The sequence below is a fragment of the Amblyomma mixtum genome, chromosome 5, assembly GCF_055824585.1.
Source record: "Amblyomma mixtum isolate Tamu chromosome 5, ASM5582458v1, whole genome shotgun sequence".
Lineage (NCBI taxonomy): Eukaryota > Metazoa > Arthropoda > Arachnida > Ixodida > Ixodidae > Amblyomma > Amblyomma mixtum.
Window position 1 is genome coordinate 130,094,559 of NC_143016.1, and position 18,438 is coordinate 130,112,996.

The 18,438-nt window shown below is 55.3% G+C and overlaps 1 protein-coding gene across 1 annotated transcript in view; it reads left to right on the forward strand.

Moving 5' to 3' along the window:
* The window catches only part of LOC149343709 (glypican-6-like), a 148,693-nt gene that overhangs the window by 107,726 nt on the left and 22,529 nt on the right, over positions 1 to 18,438 (forward strand). Inside the window, exon 3 of the mRNA XM_089546031.1 lies at positions 18,001 to 18,392. Coding sequence (XP_089402157.1) covers positions 18,001 to 18,392 — 392 coding nt within the window. The remainder of the gene's footprint in view (positions 1 to 18,000; positions 18,393 to 18,438) is intronic.

Genomic DNA, 18,438 nt, shown 5'->3' on the forward strand with positions numbered 1-18,438 from the left:
GACGGGTCCTGCATCGAAGGGCGCCGCCGTGTTTGTCGCCGCGGGGCGGAAATCGGTCCAGCCCGATCGCCCTCGCCGCGCCTCTTTCCGCCTCGCTTGGCGTCAAAAGCGGCCGATTCCCCTTCGCTCGCTGGAGTTGTGGGCAAGTGTGAACGGGCCTTTAGTCTCTGAGGTAGATGATGGTCGGGGCAAAGCGCCGTAGTCACTGAAAGGGGACTGTGTGAACTTATTCCTGCACTTAGTTTGAGTCTTTCCTGGGTTTGATTGTACTAACTGTCTCCCCATGTGCTCCCAGAGGATTCGGAACTGCACTGAAACCCAGAATGACAACTAGTTACGCGCGCCGTGCGCTCTTTTCTGTCGTGCGGTCGTGCAAGTTGTCGCCAGGACGACTATTCTGAACGGGGCAGAAAGGATTGCCAAAGCCTTCCTGGAAGCGTGGCGATCTCATTCCGAGCGAGCGTATGCATGCAGCCCGGACAACAGTGCAGATGCCGAGCCCAGCTAATTAAATCCGTTGCCGTTATAACGCCTTGTCGTGTCCGGTCGCTGTGTTGAATGCAGCGAAAGACGCACACGGTACTTTAAGACTTCGTTTATTTAAAGCCGATGAGGGTGCGACCAGCGTCGACCGAGGCAGGAGCCGAACTGGCCGCCCGAAGAAAGGAGGGAGCGGAGAAGCGTCCACGGGAGGGAGTGGCTTCTCAAAACAGGAGGAGGATGCGGGGGCGCACCATGGGGGGGCATCTGGCGACAGCGTGCGACGAGGGGCAAGTGGTCGTTAGGAGGAGGATGCGAGTGGTCGTTAGGAGGAGGATGCGGGGGCGCACACACACAAAAGCAATAAGGGGACACAACACTTCCTTCCCCCTTAGAAAGTTGCCTGGTATCGTGCAGGGGGTCGGCGCTCACGCGTGGAGGCGCGCTGGCTTTGTGCGCTCGGGGGAGAAACACTTGTAGGCTGGCTGTTGTTCGCTGTGTCTCCTAGGTCTGTCCTGGGCGAAGTCTCTTCTTCCGGGAAGAGGTGCCAGGCTATGTGGGAAGATGGTGCACGTGTTCTCTCCGCTGGCGGACAGCTCTCAGACGGCGTCGTAAATCTACGCAGCTGGTTGAGATGTCGGCGTGCTACTGTGCCATGTATGTTGACGAGCCAAGAGCGCAGGCCTATGCGTCTGACAATTGTAGCTTCCTCCCAGCGTGGCTTTTTCAGAAACTGTCGGGCGAGGACGCGCTGCCCCTCATTAAGCGTGCCGCAGCGCGGAATTGCTTTTTCTTCCCGGAACGTCTCTGCCTTTGGCTCGGGGAGGATGGCTGTGAGCTGGGTTCGCATTTCACGCTCGAACATCATTTTCGAGGGGGTCTCGCCTGTTGTGCTCTGAACCGTCGTGTGCTGCTTGAAGAGAAAGCGCGCAAGGCGGCGCTGCAGCGAGCCTGTCTGATCTCTTTCAAGGGCGCGTTTTAGCTCGGCTACGTAGCGCTCGGCTTGTCCGTTTGTCGCTGGGTGGTAGGGGGCCGATGTAACTGATGAGATCCCGTTGTCGCGATAAAACTTGAGGATCTCCGCAGACACAAACGGTGTTCCGTTGTCCGACACTACCTTGCGCGGCAGGCCGAACGTTGCAAATAGTGATCGGAGGTTGTCAATGACTGCTGCCGAAGTCGTCTGTCCCATTTGCCTTATCTCAAGCCACTTTGTGTAGGCATCTACGACCACAAGGAAAGTGCAGCCCTCAATTGGTCCTGCAAAATCAATGTGCAGTGTGTGCCATGGTGTGTCTGGCTTTTCCCATTCTGGGACAGGAGCTTTCGGCGGGGCGCTCCGGCTGCTCTGGCAAGGCTTGCATTCTCGCACCACTGTTTCGATGTCGTTGTCAATGCCAGGCCACCACATGTAGCTTCTGGCACACTTTTTCATTGCAACGATGCCCCGATGTCCGGCGTGGATGAGAGACATAGCTTGTGCGCGTAGTTCTCTCGGCATCACAACTCGGGACCCAAATATGATGCAGCCGCGATGGGTGCTCAACTCTGTAGCTCGCCTGCGGTAAGCGTCGAAGTTGTCCCCTTTGAGTTTATGCACGTTGCCTTGTTGAACAGCTGTGTAAACTAGCCGGAGAGCTGCGCACTTCTGCGTAGATGCTGCAACTGTGCCTGCTGTAAGCGGAGGTTCTGGCAGTGCTTCGAACATCAGAACGTCTCCTGGTGGAAATGGTTCGTCAACAGTTGCGTCTAGTGGCAGACGGCTTAGCGCATCGGCGTTTTGATGTTTACTCCCATTGCGGTAGACCAGAGCGTAGTCGTACGCTGAGAGTTTGATGCACCAACGTGTCATTCGCGGAGACAAAGTTGGTGGCATAGGCCTTTGTGGTCCCAGAATGCCCAATAGCGGTCGGTGATCGGTTATAAAGGTCACCTTCCGGCCGGCAATGTACTGGTGAAAATGTGTCGCCGCGTAGACGATGGCTAGCCCTTCTTTGTCAAGTTGCGCGTAGTTGCGTTCTGCTTGCGACAACGTACGTGAGGCGAAGGCGATGGGAGCTTCCCTTCCTTGCTCGTCAGTTTGCGATAGAACCGCGCCGACTCCGTACGGTGATGCGTCGCAAGCCAAAAGCAGAGGCTTCCTTTCGTCGTAGTGGCGGAGGACTGTACATCTTCGAATCAGGTCTTTCAGGGCATCGAATGACTGCTGATGGCGTGGCGACCATGTCCATGTCACATCTTTCCGAAGGAGTTGGTATAAGTCGTTGGCCACGGTAGCTCTTTGTTCCAAGAACCGGTCGTAGAACGTCAAGAGTCCGAGAAAAGCCTGTAGCTCCTGCTTGTTTGTTGGAGCTCGTGCTTCTGTGATCGCTCGCACTTTGTCCTCGGTAGGGTGAATGCCTTCCGCATCAATTCGGTGTCCCAGAAATTGCACCTCTGGCACCGCAAAACAGCACTTCGATTTGCTTATGCACAAATTAGCGTTTGCTAGCCTTTCGAGAACGAGCTCTAGGCGCACTGCATGCTCTTCAGTGGAAGTGCCACTGATGATGACATCGTCAAGGTAGACACAAACTCCTGGGATGCCCTGAAGCACTGTCTCCATGAATTTTTGAAATATGGCCGGGGCTGCAGCTACGCCAAAAGGCAGTCGCTTGACTTTGTACAAGCCTTTCAGTGTGTTAATTGCCAATAATTCAGCAGTTGACTCGCTCACCTTCAGCTGCTGATACGCCTGGGTGAGGTCCAATGTGCTGAAGACTCTTGCGCCACGTAGTACACTGAATACTTCTTCAGGTGTCGGTAGCGGGTAAGAGGACGCTTTAGTCGCAAGATTGACGGTGCTCCGGTAGTCTCCGCAGAGGCGTATGGTTCCGTTCTTCTTGCGAACTACGACAAGTGGTGTGGCCCATTCTGAATGCTGCGTCGGCTCGATGACACCTTGCTGCTCCAGTTTGTCCAACTCTTTTTCAACTGAATCTCGGAGAGCAAACGGCACCGGCCTGGCCTTCAGAAATTTGGGTTGCGCGTTGTCCAACAACTCCAGTGTGACCGGGGGCCCTTCGTTTCCTGGAATCTCTTCCGAGAATACTCTTTCGTATTTCTCTTGCAGTTGCTCAACCATGTTCTGGCTCGGCGTCTGGTGTATGCCGCATATCATCACGCCTAGTGGAGAAAACCAGTTTCTCCCTAGAAGGCTTGATCCTGTGCCCTTCACAACAAGCAGAGGTAGCGTATGGGTCTGGCCGTTGTAGTTAACCTGCACGTTGGCAGAGCCCAATAGTGGCAGATTCTGTCCTGACCACGTTCGCAGGTGCGTGTCGTCTTGTTGCAGGGCGGGTGCGTCAGATGGCCATGAAGTTCGGAACGTGTCCTCACTGATCAGAGTACAGGCTGCGCCGGAGTCCACCTCGAACTTAATCAGCTGGTGATGTACGCTTACTTCTGTAAAAATCTTCGGTCGCGTGCCGAGATTCATGGTGTTCAGGTCGTACAACACAGATGGTGTTGCTGATGTTGTTCCATGGAGATCAGATAGCGGCGTATTCTCTGAGGCGTTGACGCTGTGATTAGGCTGGGAAGGTGACTTTATCTTGGCAAGTCTCCGTTTCGTAATGCATGCTCTTTCGATATGCCCTCGCTTGTGGCAAAAATTACACGTGGCTGACTGGAATCGACATCCCTGGGGGTTGTGTTGGTCGTCACACCGCCAGCAGCGTTGTGCCTTTTTGACCGATTTTACAACAACAGAAGGCTTGCGCACCTGGTTGCTTGTCTGGTGTACAGGCTCGGTGTTCCGGCGAATCCCTCTCTGCTGGTGACCGGCGCTCTCCGCTCGAACGGCGATGTCGTAAGCTTTGCTGAATGTGAGGTCCTTCTCAGCGAACAGGCGCTGCTGCAGTGACTCGTCACTCAGTCCGCACACAAATCTGTCGCGTAACATCACGTCCAAGGGAAGCATGGTGGTGTTAGCAGAAGAAGCTGCGTCTCCCTCCTGCCCGGTAGCTGTTGTCGACAGCGTTCCAAAATTGCAGTCGGCAGCGAGCTTCTTGAGCGCGGCTACGTAGGCGCTCACAGTTTCTCCTCCCAGTTGATCTCGTCGTTGGAAGCGAGCCCGGCTGTAGACCTCGGATGGCCTTGGGTCGTAGTGCTTTTGCAGCGCTTTTACGATGTCGTCGTAAGACACTGCCGCTGGTGTGCTTGGCTGAATAAGGGCGCAGACAGTATCGTAGGTCTGCTCCCCGCACAGCGTCAGCAGGTTGGCCCTCTTCAAGGCTGGGTCTGTGATGTTGTTAGCTTCAAAGTAGAACTGAAGGCGTCCAACCCACGATGACCACGATGAGCCGTTGAACTCTGGTATCTGATTGGGAAACCCTCGCGTAGCCATGGCTTGTCAATAGCGTTGCGTAGCGCGGGTCGAATCCACTTTCTCGTCGCCACTGTCGTGTCCGGTCGCTGTGTTGAATGCAGCGAAAGACGCACACGGTACTTTAAGACTTCGTTTATTTAAAGCCGATGAGGGTGCGACCAGCGTCGACCGAGGCAGGAGCCGAACTGGCCGCCCGAAGAAAGGAGGGAGCGGAGAAGCGTCCACGGGAGGGAGTGGCTTCCCAAAACAGGAGGAGGATGCGGGGGCGCACCATGGGGGGGCATCTGGCGACAGCGTGCGACGAGGGGCAAGTGGTCGTTAGGAGGAGGATGCGAGTGGTCGTTAGGAGGAGGATGCGAGTGGTCGTTAGGAGGAGGATGCGGGGGCGCACACACACAAAAGCAATAAGGGGACACAACACGCCTCTAGCTTACTTGCTTTCAGCAAGACGTGGGCTCAAAAGTTTCGTCCGCTGACAATGAAGCAGCGCTTGATCTACAAATCGTGTGATCTACAAAGCGTGCTTCCACTTGAAGCAGTCGCACTAGCCATGCACTTTAAACTCGAATACGCCTATATGTGAGTAAAAAGTCAGTAAGCTGTCATTTAGCGTACTCCTCTTTTTGTAAACGGGAGGGCAGCTCGTTCCTCCCGGTCTCGCGTGGCAGGTCGATCTGCATTTTCCATCCCAGTCTTCCAGCTATCGTCGCCACTGTTATCCTTAAGTCGCTCTGCACGGCTGGGAAATGCTGTCACGTTCCAGCTTGTGCATTTACAGTCTTTGTCAAAAGTAACCAGGCTGCACGTTTTTTCTTATCTGACGTATATTCAAGCTATTATGCCAGCTCTCAAGCTCTAAACCCCTGTATGGTAAGAAGAAACCCTCTTCTCAACTTCAACGAACTTTTTGATCTTTAGGGAAGCCGTGAGGGCTCTGCTATACGAATGAGAAGCAAACCATGGAGCCTGGTTACTTTCTACAAAGACTGTACGTACCGATCATGGTTCGGGGAAACAAGACGTCATCCTGCGTGGCCGCTCCTTTCACAACAGCCTGCTCGCGCCGTTTCTCATTCGAACCCGCCACCGAGAGAGCGGCCGCGGCTGCAATTTCCGGTACCCGCGACCGCTTCGGCCGCAATCACGGGCCGAGGCAGCGGCCGCCAGCCCCTCTCTGTTTGTACGAAGCCGTGCCTTCAATTACTACCGGTCCTGCCAAAGCATTGGCGTCGCCGAATTCGCCATGCACGATTCGAGATCGAACAAGCAATCTGTTCTCCCCCCCCCCCCCCCCCCCCCTCGCTCTCAATCCACAACATCCGCGCGTGTGGGCCCGCGCACCAATCTACGCGTATATATATGCGGGGACACAACTTTTTAATGACCACGTCCCCCTCGTGAGGTCGTCGTCATCGCCATGCGCGCTCCCGCGGGACTCCTCCGGCGTCTTTGCGCGGTCTGATTGCATGCGGGCGGTGGAGCGCACTCGGGAGGCGTTCTCGTCTCGGAGCTTTTGGAAAACCGCGCGGCTTTCGTGAGATTGTCGCGGGGGAGAGGCGGAGGAGGATGGGCGAGAAGCGCCGTCTCCGGGCCATCATTGTCGTCGTCATTGCGCGGGGCTGTGCGCAACCTTTTGCATAATAACGACGATAATAGCCTCGCGCTGCGCGGGAGCCCGTGCATAATAAATACGTCGCCTGTTGTTCGTGGGCGGTGCCCCATTTTTCGGCCTTGACGTCTTACTTCCGAGAAGAAAGAAGCTCCCTTCCCGATGACTGGGTATTCCGACTTTAGACGGCGCGCCGCGCTAGTGTACACCGTGGCCGAGCAGAAGTGCCGCGGCAGAGCTTGTAATTTTGCAGTAGCGCCGTCATCAGGGGCGGGGCACTGTACTCTCAGCTGTTGCTGCTGGTCGATGGCGGAATGGTCCTGTGTTTCTATCTTTGTTCAGCGTAAGAAACAGAGTGACTGGCGACGTTTCTTTTAATTGGAAGATTGTCGAACTTAGTTCTTTTCTTTGCCCTAGTTTTTTTTTTTGTGTACTTGTGCACTAACCACCATCACGTCTATACACCGAGACTGTATAGCTCCTCCTCTCCCGCCAATCTTCAAACAGCCTGAGCCCTCCACTACGACTACAATTTTCCTATTCTTTCTTGCATTCCCTCCGTAGCACTCACAACGGCGCCTCTTTCTCTCTCTCTTCTTTCACTCCCTCCTTCCCTCACGGCGGGGTTGAGGCGCCCACCGGGAATGATACAGTTGCTGCGACTTTCCCGTCCTCATTGCCATTTTTTTTTATTTAACCGGCCATTACCATGCTGCACCAGCAAATTTCCTTCATGTCATATGCCTACCTAACTCCCTGACGCCACCGGCTAGGTTTCCCTGCCCGGTATGTTTTGTATACTCAGCTGCTTGTTTGCTAGCGTGATTTGTGTGCGGGATTCTGCGGAACAGCGTCCGCACGGTGCATCGTAACCCGCGTCGTCTCGTTTCGCAAAGCTCCGCTTTAGAAATTTAGCAGCCGGGGCAAGGCGCCTCAGCGATGATCCGTGCCCGGAGAGAACTGTTGCTCTCGGCACAACCGAGAACCCAATTTAGCGGAAGACGCCCGCCCCATCAGAGCACCGCTGTAAAGCTTATACATAATGAATATGATTGTTTTCTCTTCCACGTTTTTCTCCCAGCCGTCTCATCTTGCTCTTTCATTTCGCTAAATAAAGTCCGACCCCCCTCCCCCGGAAGCAAGAAAGGGAGAAGAAAAGGGGAGTAAGGGAAATAGGGGCACCGATGATGCGGGCGCGTTCCAAATTGTGTGCTCGCTTGTACGCTTAGGACCAGAGCCCATATAGTATGCGCTCGTAGCGGCTCCGCAGCTGGACGCCTGACGTACATGCGCGCGAGGTCGCCTTTTTATCCCCCCCCCCCCCCCCCCCCCTCTTCTCGGCTGATCCTTCCCTTTGCTACCGGTTCCCAGTCGCTTCTTTGCGCGGGAAAACAACTGTTTGCAGCGATGGCGGCGGGGCAAAAGGGAGCAGCCTCCCCGCTGCGTTCCCTAAATGATGCAGGACCGAGGCTCGAGCCGCTGTGTCGACAGTTGCCCGCAGTGTGTGGGCTTATCCGAAGGCTGTGTAGCGCTCCCTGTTTCTCGCGTTATGTGGCTGCTTGGCGCACTCTGGATGGCCGTGTGAGGAGGGGCACCGCGCTCCTAGGACCTGCCTCTTCCAAGTCCCGCAGGCACGCAAGCACTTGAGGCTTGAAGGCTGCCACAGCGACACCCCGTCGCGCTTCACTGAGACGAGACAGGCGCGAACGACCGGAAAGGGTGGAGAGAAAGAAAAGGGGCACACGAGAGGCAGGCGACGGGGCTCCCGAGAGTCCGCTTCGTCCTCGCCGGGGCTACGTGCTATGCGTGCTACGTGCGCCTTCAGGCGTGCTGCACGGAAGTTCGCCAGGACGGATTACAAGGTTGCCGCTCCTCATCTGCCCGATTCGGCCGCGTCTGCTCCTCCTGGCTAGAGAACAGAGGAGGGAGAAGGCGCCCCCTGTTCGAGCCAAACGTAACCCCGCCCCCACTTTGTCTCTCTCTTTTTTCTTCTGTTGTTTCCCCTCTTGTTTCCGAATAACCTGTCTCTCGTTCTGTCAATTGGTCTGTTCGCGTGCACCGCCTTAGCCTTCCGGATTGTGGGCCTTTTCCTTTCTTTTCCATCTTCTTTCTTTCTTTCTTTCTTTCTTTCTTTCTTTCTTTCTTTCTTTCTTTCTTTCTTTCTTTCTTTCTTTCTTTCTTTCTTTCTTTCTTTCTTTCGTATACCTTCGCTAGTTGGACCAGCTCTGTTTCGCCATCTTCGTGCCTGCTTCCGTGGCCGCCCACCCCGTTCGGAAACGCCAGGAAGAGAAGATCGGCAGTGGGCGTGCACTGCGTAGGCTTGCGTGCTCGCCGCTGCGCGAATGTTCCGATATTTCCGGCAGGCGTGCGTGCCTGCCTGTAGCAGTGCGCAGTGTGTTTGCGCGTGAGCCTGTTATACCGGCGCCGTAAACTGTACAGCCACACGCATGCGGCTTTGGCTTCCGCTCCCTGAACGAATCTATCCGCAGGCTTCCGCCGCGCCACGTCAGCAGTGAAGTCAGGTTATGACGCGTGTTAGTTGTTTGTGGCAGAGGCGCGCGCTGCGGAAAGCGAAACTTCCTCTGCATGCGCCGGTGTCTGTGTCCGTATTGGGATTATATCGAATAGCAGTTGGAATTCACAGATGTGGACTTATCGCCTCCTTTTAGCCTTAGCAGGATGCATGCTGGTTTTTAAGCGTATCACCTTCTGGCACAGAGCTCACCAACCGCCTGAAAATTCGTTGAAAACCTTTGCCGAAGTTCCCTTCTAAATGCAGCGAAACTCGCTGTGTTTCTGCAGCCAGAGCTGGTCGTTGAGAGCAAAGTCAGCTTCGACCGTACTGAAAAACAAAAGTCAACTTAAAAGAAGACAATTCACTGCGACGGCTACATGGATTCCCCAGTTTGTATCCTCCGGTGCGTACCCGCGGCCTGAGTTGTTCAACTGCTACCGCGATCACTGTTTTCTTACAGCAGAAGTTCACATTTCAGATCTTCGGCTCGACCGTAGTCGTGCTGCTTATGTAGCTGAAAACGCGGTACACCTATCCGGCCCGGGGCTCATTACAACCTAGCGTGCGTCTTCTTCCCCTGCTCGTTTCGTGCGACCGCCGGGGCTCCCTTTTTCCTCTTCCTTCGCTCCATGGAGTAGTGCTCGGATCGCTCTTGCATCTGCTCCGAAACGATGAGCAGCGAACGTAAAGCCGAGTGGAGAAGTGCCCGCATCGGGAGGGGAGCGGCAGGGTGGTCGAGGAATGCGGGTTTGCTCGATGCCATCGTTTCTGCCGCATGCATTGCGCCCGCTGCGTTCCTCTCTCCTCGCTGTGAAAGGCGGCACGTTCTTGCCGTTTCTTCTTCGACCGTCCCAGCGCGTTGCTCCTGTTCTTAGGTCCGCTCGTTTGTGGTTCCCCGCTGGTCGTGGTGCCCGTTAATGTGGTGCACCGTGCACGTGCTGTGGTGATCGTGGTGGTCGTCGCGTATTACACACACACCTGCATAAGCGCGTACACACACACACACGTACACCTGTCCTGTCCGTGTTCTTTTCTCGTATAGCTCCGCGCCTCCCTGTGTGACTCGTTCAATATTGCAGCCCTGGCTTCGCCGGTAATTAACGGAGCACGGCGCGCGGGCTTCCCCCGCGTTCTGCTGTCCATCTCGTGCATCGGGCTCGTTTGTCGTGCAGGTATTCGCAGGTACTCGGCGCTCTACCGCGCGCTAACTTGGCGCAGTTGCCATTGTAATGGCTGTTCGAGTGCCGTATATACCGGCCGTTCTTTTATTACTGCTCCCCCGAGAGAAACGGCGGTGATCAAGGCGCGAGTAGAGGGAGATGCTGAGAGTATACAGGGGCTGTAGAATAAATAACAAGAAGGGGCAGATGGTGGTGAGGTACGTGGGTGCACAGGAAGCCTGCGAGGAAGCCCATGTTTTATGCGGGCCACAATAGCTATCCTTTCGCGGTGGCACATTGTTTTCCAGGAGGGTTAATGGTGCATAGCGGCGGCTCCGATCTTCCTCGCTTCCGGGGCATTCTTGCACGAATGCGCTTCGAATGCGGTCGCGAGATTGGCTAATGCGGCGTGCTGAGGCCGCGTGGAAGTAGAACAAAGGATTTAATTACTCGCGAACGCGACAGCGCGCGAGCCGTCGCTATTCCGCGCTGCGACCATGCGCAGTGCTCACTGAAACCGTCATTCACCCTGAATGAGGGCCTATCTTTCTTAGCATTTCTTTTGCGGTAGGAGAAGAAACAGACCCTTTCTTCCCGCGTCCGAGCCTTTACCGGCCACGTGCCTTCGGTATAGGGTTGTTGATTTAATAAACCTTTGTGCAGCGTAGGGCCCTTATAAAAAGGGTCTGTATACAGTCTAAGACTTCTTATTGACTCTATTGACTTCCTATAGATATTGCTTTTTGTCTATTTATAGTCTATAGACTGTCGATAGACTCTGTAGACTGTCTATAGACAAAAGTCTACTAAGAGTGTATGGCAATAAATCTATAGATTGTCTATAGACTGTCTATGGCATTTCTATCGCCTATAGGCTGTTGTCTAGGATTAGTCTATAGGCTTTATAGACAGAAGTCTATAGACACTCTATAGACTGTCTAAAACTGTTTTTGTAAAGGGGATTCCACAAAGGCTTACTTCACTGGTTACGTATCGACGCATAAAATCCACACAGTGCCGTGATCAGTCGTCTGGAAGGTCCTCTCTCCAGCCAGCCAACGGGACATTGCCACAGTGGCTCCCTGCCTCAACGCCTTTGTCGCACGTCATCAGACTTAGCGGGTGGAGATACCACTCGCTCGCGGCGAGCTTTGCACTTGCGTAATACCCGCTCTCTGCACCGAGCTTGTGATGCAACTTAGCGCGTTTAGCAGTACTATTTTACCAGTGTGCGAAATGGCAGTCTGCTGCGCGCCACGACGCCGCGCACGACATCTAGCGGCTCAGCGCGGACGCTGCAGAGAACGGTTAGCGACACACGCTGAAAATGGCGCGCCAAAACGGAAGCAGTGTGTGTACTGAAGGCCTCCTCTCTGTGAACAAACACTCTTGCTCGGTGCCTCTCCCCATCTCTTTTCCTTCCTGAGTGCTAGATTCTCTTCCTTTATGTATATACACTGAACCGGAGCCAAAATCGCTTTCCAACATCCTCGCACACGGTTGTTCCGACTGCTTCTTGCTACGAGGGTCCTCCGCAGATGTAATTTCTCTGCAGAAACCCTTCAAAAGGGGCGGCCACTCCAAGGGTCGGAAGGGTTAACGAGCCCGCGCGATGAAGAATGGCTTCTCTCCGAAAGGAGTTAGGGCTTGTACTCGTAATCACCCATATGCGTGAAATGAGCTGTCCGTAGCGAGGGTATTTAGGAAGAAAGGGTGCGAGACGGGAATAGATTGGACGCGAGGGTGGTGCTGACGCAGCTTATCGTAATTCGTTTCATCGAACATCGGACCTCGGTGGTGCTGAAGCCCCCCCTCTCTTCTCGGCCCTGTTCTCCGGACTCGCGCGCCCGCAATAATATTTGCGCTTCTTGGGGCGAGGGAATGCGTAAACACCGCTGCCGCCCTGTGTACGAGAGCCATACGAGAGCACTTACGGCGAATCCCGCTGCTGGCGCGCGGGCAGCGTCCGATGGCCCCCTTCTGCGCGCGCCCTCTTATTTTCGTCTTCAAACAGGCTCTGCCCTTTTCTTTGAGAGCACGTGTCCGGCCGCGCCGTTATATTAGGAGCCCGCGTTCCTTCGGGCCTCCTGTTGCCAAGGCGTCTACCACGGGACATTCTGTGGCGTGTTTTTTCTCTGATGCACGCGTTCGAGAAGTGGTCGCCGCAGTGGTCGCGACCCGAAAGGGATTGTGCTCGCGCTCGAGCACCCATTAGTGTAGAAGTTTAATGTGCACCTGTGACTTTCGGCGTTGATGATGAGTGGCGGTGATCTGAGGATACTGAATACGCTTCATTTACTGCAAGCCAGACCTTGTCAGAGTCTACTGCAGTCTTTACTATCAAACTGTTCTTCTGTTTTTCTCTAACGCTCATAAGCACCCGCCGTCGCTTTGCGTTCCGCGGTCGCGTGCTTCAAGTGAGGCCAAGCGATGCACTGCGCATAACCCATTCTAAACCGGGAAAACACCGTACTCAAAACACGCTGAGTGGTGCACGCACTCAGCGAAGCGGAATGCGGGCATTTGTAATACGACACTTGTGAAGTTTCGGTGCTCGGTTGCGGTCGCCAGATGAAGAAACGGCTCCGCACAGCAGGCTGAGGCTTTGGTGCAACCGATTTCAGAAGTGCATGTTCAAAACAGTATTCGTAGAAGAAGCGCGTGTTCTTTGCTGGTCCTTCTTGGGCCGCCAAGCAGCGCGTGTTGTTATTTCAGCGACCAAGTTATGGAGCGAGCTTCGTGGCCGAATCGTTTGATTTAAAAGGTCATAAAAAAAAACTGATTCCTAGAGCACGTTCGTCTATAGGCACGCGTACAGTCGACTGAAGACCACTCGTGCGCGTACTGAGGGAGGGAGCTATAGGAAGGCGTATACCAGCCGCTTGTGGGAACGCCCAGTGGACATCCATTGCGCTTCTGTTTGTAATGATACCCCCCCTCCTTTCCGTCCCCCGTTCTCAACTGCACTTGGGGGGCATCCCGGAAGCGCCTCTCGAAGGAGAGCACTCCTCTCTCTGTTCATGCAGCGATGCCACACACGGCGCTTTGTGGAGATCGCGGAGTGTATAGTGCGTTTAGGCCTTCCGTTCCTCGGGCTTACATCAGCCGCCCCCTTTCGACCCGGCCGCATCCCCCCCGCCTCTGATGCTCGAGCTCTTTTCCTCGGTCTTGCGCTTCTCGTTCGCTCGATCGCCGCCCGCCCGTCGTCCCCGCATCCTGCGAGCCCGCAGTCGGCTCCTCGCAAACTTCGGCACGTCGAAGCGCCCCCTCCGCCGTCCGAACGCCGCCGCCTGTCGAGCTGTCCAAACAAGCGGAGAGCGCCGCCGCTCTAAGGCCCCGGCTCACTGAGGCGCTTGTGCACGGGCTTTTCTGCGCCGGGCCCGAATTGGAAAAAAAAGGGTTCCCTTCGCGTTGTTTGTGTGCTCTCCCAGCAGAACGGATGGCGGATTAGCCCCGCGAGTGTATTACGGTTCCTGCGTTCGCGCAGCAGACCTATATAGCGTCGTGTGCCGCGCCGGCGGGTCCATTGTTTTTGATCCGTCCGAGCTCGTCGTGTCCGCGGAGAACGGGTGCTGAGCCTCCCCGTCTCCGTCCCGAGGTGAACGCTTCGAAGCCCCGTGGCGCTCGCTGGGAGAAGCGCGTCGTCGGGAAGATGAAGGCCGGTCTAGCGGAGAGACACGTGTTTGTTTGCACGCCTCGCGGGATGTTGTTATTGTTGCCGGCGGCGTGAAGGCGGGCGCCCTCCGGGAGGGATTGACAGCAAAGGGACGCCGGCTGCTCAGTGGTGCGTTGCTGCTGCTGCTGTGACGCGTGCACAGGGCGCGAAGGACGTAAATCAGGAGAAAGAAAGAAAGAAAGAAAGAAAGAAAGAGGGTAAAAGGAAGCTTTGTTGTGACTCTGCGAGAAAAAAAGCCGGAATGCGTGGAGCAGGATTTATGGCGTCGGCGGAAAGACAAATGACGCCCCCTCGCAGCAGCTGGAAGCGCGGGAGTATGTCGAGGTATGTACGAGCGGCGTGCGCGAACAAATCGAGATAAAAGATTCGCGTCGTTGGTCAATCATCGTCGCGATCGGCGCGCTGCGCTGCATGGGGGGAGGAGGGGGAGGGGGGAGGGGGATTAGAGGCTGGAAACGTATCGTCGCTCGTCGATCTCTGTCGGCTACTTACGTAGTGTCTTCGCCCGCAATATCCTCCGATTTTGATAAGGATCAAATAGAACAGCCGCTGCAGTGAGGCACGTCGCGCGTTTGCTGTTTGTGTGTATACTGAGCTCCGTGCTCGGAAAAGGTGGCTTAAGTAACTCCGTGGAAGAAAGAAGCAAACGCACCAGAAAAGTTGTCCACTAGACGCAGCTCCACGGGGTTGAAAAGTGCTGCATGTGTGCAAACTGCGCAAAGAATCAAAATTTGCGTTCGTGTCCCTGTTAACGACTGATCTACGAATGCATACTTGCGTTGTGCTGCGTTGTGTTCTCGTGTTCTCCGTTGCAGTGTCTTATGCTGTGCTATGTTACGTACATGCACACAACCGAAAGAAAGCCGGAGCACTTCGCGCCACAGTTACACTCTAAACACGAATACGGGTGGCTCAGCGAGTGCTGACTCGAAAGACGCGGGTTCGATCCCGGCCGCTGCGTTCGAATTTAGGTGGAGGCGAAGTTCTAGAGGCCCGTGTACTACGCGATGTCAGTGCACGTTAAGGCCCATCTCCATGGACACATCCGAGGCGCACCAGCGCAGCGCTTACGCGCCCAGCGCCGCACCGCGACAAGCGTCAGCTCGCGTCTGCGCGTCGCGCAGACCGGCTCCGGCGTACGCTGGTACGCGTAGGCGCTGCGCTGGTGCGCCTCGGATGTGTCCATGGAGATGGGCCTTTAGAGAGCCCCAGGTGGTCGAAATTTCCGGAGCCCTTCACTACGGCGTCCCTCATAATGGCCTGAGTCGCTTTGGGAAGTTAAACCCCATAAACCTAAACGAGTACGCCTATATGGGAGTAAAAACCTGTCCTCTAGAGCACTCTTTTACATAAGGCATGCGCCAGAGGACAACTTTACTCCCTTTATACTCCTTTCTGTTTAGAGTGTTCCACTCTGCTATTCTCCATGTTGTGGGAGTTCTCGCAGAAGCCCACTTTGAAAACATTAACAACCGCCTCTTTCCTACGCAGCCATATATGCAGTGTGGCTATGCATACGTCCGATTAGACACGTGGCGGCTGTTTACCGTTACGCAGGAGAGCTTCTGTCTGGGCTGCTATCTGAGTTAGCTTTGTTACCATCCAGGTAAGCACGGATGGAGGGCAACTTGCAGGCATATCATGCGCATGGCTGCATAAAAAGATATAGAGCACGTGCCCAAATCGATACGACGAATGCCGAGTCGGTTCCGGTGAAACCCTTGGAAGCGCCGACAACAGGAGGGGAGGTGCCGAAGAGTTCCGGGGGCCCGCGACGTCAGTCTGTCGGCACCGCGCGGGGCCCGGCCTCGTGACGAGTCACGACGCTGCCCTCTGTTCTTCGCGCCGCCGTGCTCTTTCATCGCCCCGCGTGCCACGTGTGTGTGTGTGGGGGGGGGGGGGGGGGGGGAGGAAGAGGAGGAGGAGGAGGGAGGCCGACGCATGCCCCGGCGACGTGACGCTGAGCAGGTTGCGCGAGCGCGGTTTCCGGGAATTGGACTCGAGCCTTCTTTGGGCAAGACCGCACATTGCGTGCGTGTGTATAGGTATACTTCAGCATGACCCGATATCGTGTTTCTCGCGTGCGTCCTTCTACCTTTTTAGGGGTTCCCGTGGGGCGTGATTTATCCGCATATTTCGAAAGCTGCTCTCGCCCAGATGCTGGATACTAGCGCGGTGCACATTCAGGGCTTTCCTCTAGTGTGTTGCCTTGCTCGACTTGAGTTGCCCTTCGCTATGCAGGAGGAGAGATATCAGTTGTGTCTGTCGTGCAGCATACGTGAAGTATAGCATACTCGGCGCGGTGCGACACGCCTCAGACTTTGTGTTCACGCCGTCCCCACGCCACTAACAGATTTAATGAACTAGAGTTCAGGGATTCCCGACTCGATTCCCTTTGAGAGTTTTTGAAAAGTTTGCGGCGGCAATAGTGAATTTGAATTTGCTTTTAAAGCGGTGATTAAGAGTGGCCATTCTTTGCCAGAAGCGTTAAGGAGGTGATGGCGGTGTAAAAATGAGACTCCACGGTCCGGTGTCGACACGTCCTGTGCTTTTCTTTTTCGCTGTTGGCACTGACTTGCGCCATCCATCCCTATTACACCTTCGAAGGCTGTTCTCAGTGCAAGCAGCAGCCAAGCCGTGCGAACCCAAAGCTGGCACCACCGCCTCGGCTGCAGTGCCAAGTGGAAACGCGCGATCATCGACCGCTTCCCCTGCGGGACATCATTATCATCATCATTTGGCCCGCGGGCACTTGGGAGGAAGCGCAGAAGGAAAGGGGCCGCATAGATGGGGGTTGGAGGAGCGAACACAAAGGGACCATTACGCGAGATACCAAATAGACATATCGGTTAGACGATGGCATCGTTTGCTCGGCTGTTCCCGCGCTTGTAGTGAGTTTGTACGTCTCTGCGAGCGCCCGCAAGCACACGTCGTGCTGGCAATCACGCGTGCTATTTCGCGACGCTTGGATGCCGTTGTGTGTGTGCGTGTGTGCTTGCGGCCGCAGTTGCATGTGTTTGTGACACTGCGTCTCTCCAGAGGAGAGCGCGTATGTACCGGGCAGCAACTCCAGCGTGGTATGTGTGTGTTGGTGCGTGCGTGCGTGCAGCCGCGTACGCGTAATAGGCTTGCAGCGTTGTTGTAGTACAGGGCGCCCCTCGCACCATCTGGGGCCGAGTTGTTCGGCGGAGGCGCTCATTCTTCGCGCCTCGGCTTTGTTTTGCTTCGCGCCTGCTGCAGCGTTGGTGGACGGCCATGTTCCGCCGCCCGATGGGTAAACAAAGAAGAAGGGCGGCCCTCTTGGAGCGGCCTGTCTCGCTGGCATTTCGTCCCGGCCCAGCTATAGAGAAAAGAAGGTCCTGCCAGGAAGGGCAGCAGCTGTGTGAGAGGGGCGAGTGACGTATGCGCCGTTGTGCCGGCCGGTATTAAAAAAGCTGGCAGCACGCGTCGCACGTCACTACGGCAGACGGATCACTCGTCGCGAAGGCCTGCAGCTACGCCCCTCGTATGCTCCTTCTGGGTCCCTTGGGAGGAGACGCGATAAATAAATAGTCCGTGTACAAAAGCAGTCTGTGTACTGTGTGCATAAAAGTGATGTGTACTTTGGAAAGTAGCCTGGGCTGAAATTATCCGCACTTATTGAGATGCATGCCGCGAGGGTAGTCCTGGGAGGTCAAGACTCGGGGGCAACGTAGCCAGCGTTGTATGAAAAAAAAAAAAATGGGGCGGCTTGCGCTCAACGCCTTTGTACATCTTGCGTCGTCATGCTTACGTATCTCTTTATAAACAATACTTTCTGTCTAGTGGCAAAGATGTCTGATACCAAAGCAGGACGACTATTGACCAGCTGGCTGAGGATGTAAGAACGTTGTCCCCCCTATGGGCCGAATGTTGATCAAATTTTTTTAGTGAATCTCACCAAACTTCAGGGACCACTTGTCAAAATATGGTCATTAAACTGGAATAACCGTTGGTTAAGGGGTGCAGTGTCCGGTTGCGCTCTTGCTCATCAGGGGGACACTTCTTTGTCCGGGCTGCTGCGCCTCAGTTGAGTGAAGTGAAGACTGTTCCAAATGTAATGCATACCATGCACGATTTGAAAATTTGTGCGGGTTGTGGTCTGAGTGGGTCGTGGCAGCGAGAGAAAAGAGCCGCGGCGCAATAACGGTGCGGCCCGTCGATTTCTCGCAGAGTTCTTCAAGGAGCTGCTGAAGACCTCGAAGAAGGACTTCCACGGCATGTTCCTGCGCACGTACGGCATGCAGTACGACACCAACTCCTACATCTTTCACGACATGTTCGAGCAGCTCGAGAAGTACTACCGCACGGGAGGTGTTGACTTGGTGGACGCGCTGGACGGCTTCTTCCTCGAGCTGTACCGCAAGATGTTCCAGGTGATGAACACGCAGTACGCGCTCAGCGAGCGCTACCTGCAGTGCGTCAGCGAGTACCGCGACGAGCTGCGGCCCTTCGGCGACGTGCCCCAGAAGCTGACGCTCGAGGTGAAGCGCTCCTTCGTCGCCACGCGCACCTTCGTCCAGGCGCTGGCCGTCGGCAGAGACGTCATCCAGAGCGTCATGGAGGTACGTGCACCCCCCGCCATAAGTCCTCGGGCCACAGCGTTCACCT